Source organism: Salvelinus sp. IW2-2015, linkage group LG7 (assembly GCF_002910315.2).
Source record: "Salvelinus sp. IW2-2015 linkage group LG7, ASM291031v2, whole genome shotgun sequence".
Lineage (NCBI taxonomy): Eukaryota > Metazoa > Chordata > Actinopteri > Salmoniformes > Salmonidae > Salvelinus > Salvelinus sp. IW2-2015.
The window spans coordinates 30,032,022-30,035,369 of record NC_036847.1 but is presented as its reverse complement, the minus strand read 5'-3'; the positions used below and the strand labels follow the sequence as shown (position 1 = coordinate 30,035,369).

General features: G+C 49.0%; 1 protein-coding gene across 1 annotated transcript in view; it reads left to right on the top strand.

The window, feature by feature from the left end:
• The window catches only part of LOC111966810 (activin receptor type-1-like), a 32,313-nt gene that overhangs the window by 4,902 nt on the left and 24,063 nt on the right, over positions 1-3,348 (top strand). The window contains exons 3-5 of the mRNA XM_023991748.1: positions 270-416; positions 587-862; positions 2,090-2,287. Coding sequence (XP_023847516.1) covers positions 270-416; positions 587-862; positions 2,090-2,287 — 621 coding nt within the window. The remainder of the gene's footprint in view (positions 1-269; positions 417-586; positions 863-2,089; positions 2,288-3,348) is intronic.

Genomic DNA, 3,348 nt, shown 5'->3' with positions numbered 1-3,348 from the left:
ATTGACATAAACACCATAACATATTGGTACATAAACTCCATAACATATATGGTACATAAACTCCATAACATATTGGTACATAAACACCATAACATATTGGTACATACAACTCGTTTATGTACCAATATGTTATGTTGTTTATGTACCAATATGTTATGGAGTTCATGGACCCTTTGGGTTCATTTCCAGTCTTACTAGTGTGATGACATCATTACACCAACCCACCCCATCTCTGCTGTGTGCCTGTTCCTCTGTCCCTCTCTACCCAGGTAAGGGCCGGTATGGAGAGGTGTGGAGAGGCACCTGGATGGGAGAGAGTGTTGCAGTGAAGATCTTCTCCTCTAGAGATGAGCAGTCCTGGTTCAGAGAGACAGAGATCTACAACACTGTACAGCTCAGACATGACAACATCCTGGGTGAGTCAGCGTAATCCTGTTAGTTCACTTTTAGAACAAGTCCTACATTTCTAACAATTCCCCTGGAATCAAAATAGTGTTTGTTTTCTTTCAATGAGTTCAGGTACACTTGATTTAGCTTGCCTGGCCTGGTCTGACGATCACAATACCTTCTGTCTTCTCTCCCTCAGGCTTCATAGCATCTGACATGACGTCTCAGAACTCCACTACTCAGCTGTGGCTGATCACCCACTTCCACCAGCTGGGTAGTCTCTACGACTTCCTCCAGTGCAGCAGCGTGGACCCAGAGGGCTGCCTAAGGATGTGCCTGTCTGTAGCCTGTGGTCTGGTCCACCTTCACACAGAGATACTCAGCTGCCAGGGCAAACCCGCCATCGCCCACCGAGACCTGAAGAGCCGAAACATCCTGGTCAAGATGAACGGACAGTGCTGCATCGCTGACCTGGGTGAGAGGAGGATGAGGTGGGAGGAAAGGAGAGGGCGAAGGAGAGAGGGATAGAAGGAGAGGGATCAGAGAGGAGAGGGCTGCAAGGAGAGAGGGATAGAGACGAGAGGGTCAGAAAGCGAGAGGGCTATAGAGAGTAGAGGGCTATAGGAGAGAGGGCTAAGAGAGGTAGGAAGAGAGGCGCTGAGGGAGAATGGACGAGAGCTAGTAGGGAGGCGGCTAGAAAAGGGGGATAGGGCTAGCAGGAGAGAAGCGAGAGGGTTGGGAGTAGAGGGCTTAGAAGGAGGAGAGCGGCATCAGAAGGGTTGGGAAGGGCCTATGTAGGACAGAGGGCTTGAGGGAGAGGATGCTAAGAACGAGTAAGGGCTGAGGAGAGAGTAGGCATAGAGGAGGGCAGAGGCTAGGCGAGAGGGGCTAGAGGAGAGAGGGCTAGAGGAGAGAGGGCTAGAGGAGAGAGGGCTAGAGCGAGAGAGGGCTAGAAGGGGGAGGGCTAGAGGAGAGAGGGCTTGAGGGGAGAGGGCTAGAGAAGAGATGGGCTAGAGGAGAGAGGTTAGAGGAGAGATGGCTGAAGAGAGAGGGATAGAAGGAGAGAGCTAGAGGAGAGAGGCTGAAGGAGAGAGGGCTAGAGAGAGAGGGCTGAGGAGAGACGGCTAAAAGAGAGAGGGCTAAAAGAAGAGAGGCTATGAGGAAGAGAGGGCTAGAGGAGAGAGGGCTAGAGAGAGAGGGCTGAAGAGAGAGGGCTAGACGGAGAGAGGGCTGACAGAGGAGAGAGGGCTAGAGGAGAGAGGGCTAGAGGAGAGAGGGCTAGAGAGAGAGGGCGTAGAGAGAGAGGGTCTAAAGAGAGAGGGCTAGAGAAGAGAGGGTAGAAGGAGAGAGGGCTTAGAGGAGAGAGAGGCTAAAAAGAGAGAGGGTAGAGAGAGAGGGCTAGAGGAGAGAGGCTAGAGAAGAGGGCTAGAGGAGAGAGGGCAGAAGGGGGAGGGTAGAGGATGGAGAGGGCTTGAGGAGAGAGGGCATGGAGGAGAGAGGGCTAGAGGAGAGAATGGCTACGATAGGAGAGAAGGGCTAGAAGGGGGGAGGGCTAGAAGGAGAGAGGGCTTGAGGAGAGAGGGCTAGAAGGAGAGAGGGCTAGAGGAGAACTAAAATCTGTTATTATTGTGCAAATTCAGGTATGACCTCCCTGTTTCAAAATGTTTTCTCCCCAGTGAATATGACCCTGTTGTGTCTCCAGGTCTGGCTGTGATGCATTCCCAGACCAGTGACTATCTGGATGTGGGGAACAACCCCAGAGTGGGAACCAAACGTTACATGGCCCCAGAGGTCCTGGACGAGAGCATCCGCATGGACATCTTTGAGTCGTACAAGCAGACAGACATCTGGGCCCTGGGCCTAGTCCTCTGGGAGATTTCCAGAAGGACCATAGTAAACGGTAACACACACACGCACGCATGCACACACACACACAGGAACACACATGCAACTATGAGGTCAACAAAAATGCTCTGTTGTGTTTAATTGAAACATGGACTGTGGTCCAGTTGGTAAGAGTGTAGTGCTGGTAACGTTAAGGTCATGTGTTCAATTYCCGCAGGGATCACATAAACGTGTGCTGTACTCTCTGTATAAAATCTTCTGTCTGAATGCATATGAAGCCATTCTAACCAAAGGGACCTACACTTACCTACATACTGGACCACAACATCCAGTCAAGCATAGTACTGAGAGTAGAATTTCAGTTGTCTAAATACTAGTGCACCAACCAGGACTATTGGACCTCTAGAACATGTAGCCTCCATCCCAAATGGCACCCTATTCCCTATGTAGTGCACTGCTTTTGACCCCTTTGGGTCTTGGCCGAAAGTAGTGCACTATATAGGGAAGAGGATGCCATTTGGGATGCAGTTGAGCAGTGTAGGATGTTCTATCTGGCAGTCTGTGTCTGTCTCTATCCTCTCCCATGATTAGCCCTCTAGTAATTATAAACACTCTTATCTGGTGTCAGCACTATCCCACCTCACATAGACCAGATGCTCTCTCTCTCTCTAAAAACTTAGAAGCTTCTAAGCCATGACATCATTTTCTGGAATTTTCCAAGCTGTTTAAAGGCACAGTCAACGTAGTGTATGTAAACTTCTGACCCACTGGAATTGTGATACAGTGAATTATAGTGAAATAATCTGTCTGTGAACAATTGTTGGAAAAATTACTTGTGTCGTGCACAAAGTAGATGTCCTAACCGACTTGCCAAAACTATAGTTTGTTAACAAGAAATTTGGGGTGGTTGACAAACGAGTTTTAATGACTCCACCCTAAGTGTATGTAAACTTCCAACTCATACACATACGGTATTCATATTTAACTTCACACAGGACTGAAACAGTACTGAGAGAGAGAGAGAGAGAGAGAGAGAGAGAGAAAGAGAGAGAGAGAGAAGAGAGAGAGAGAGAGAGAGAGAGAGAGAGAGAGAGAGAGAGAGAAGAAGAGTTAGAG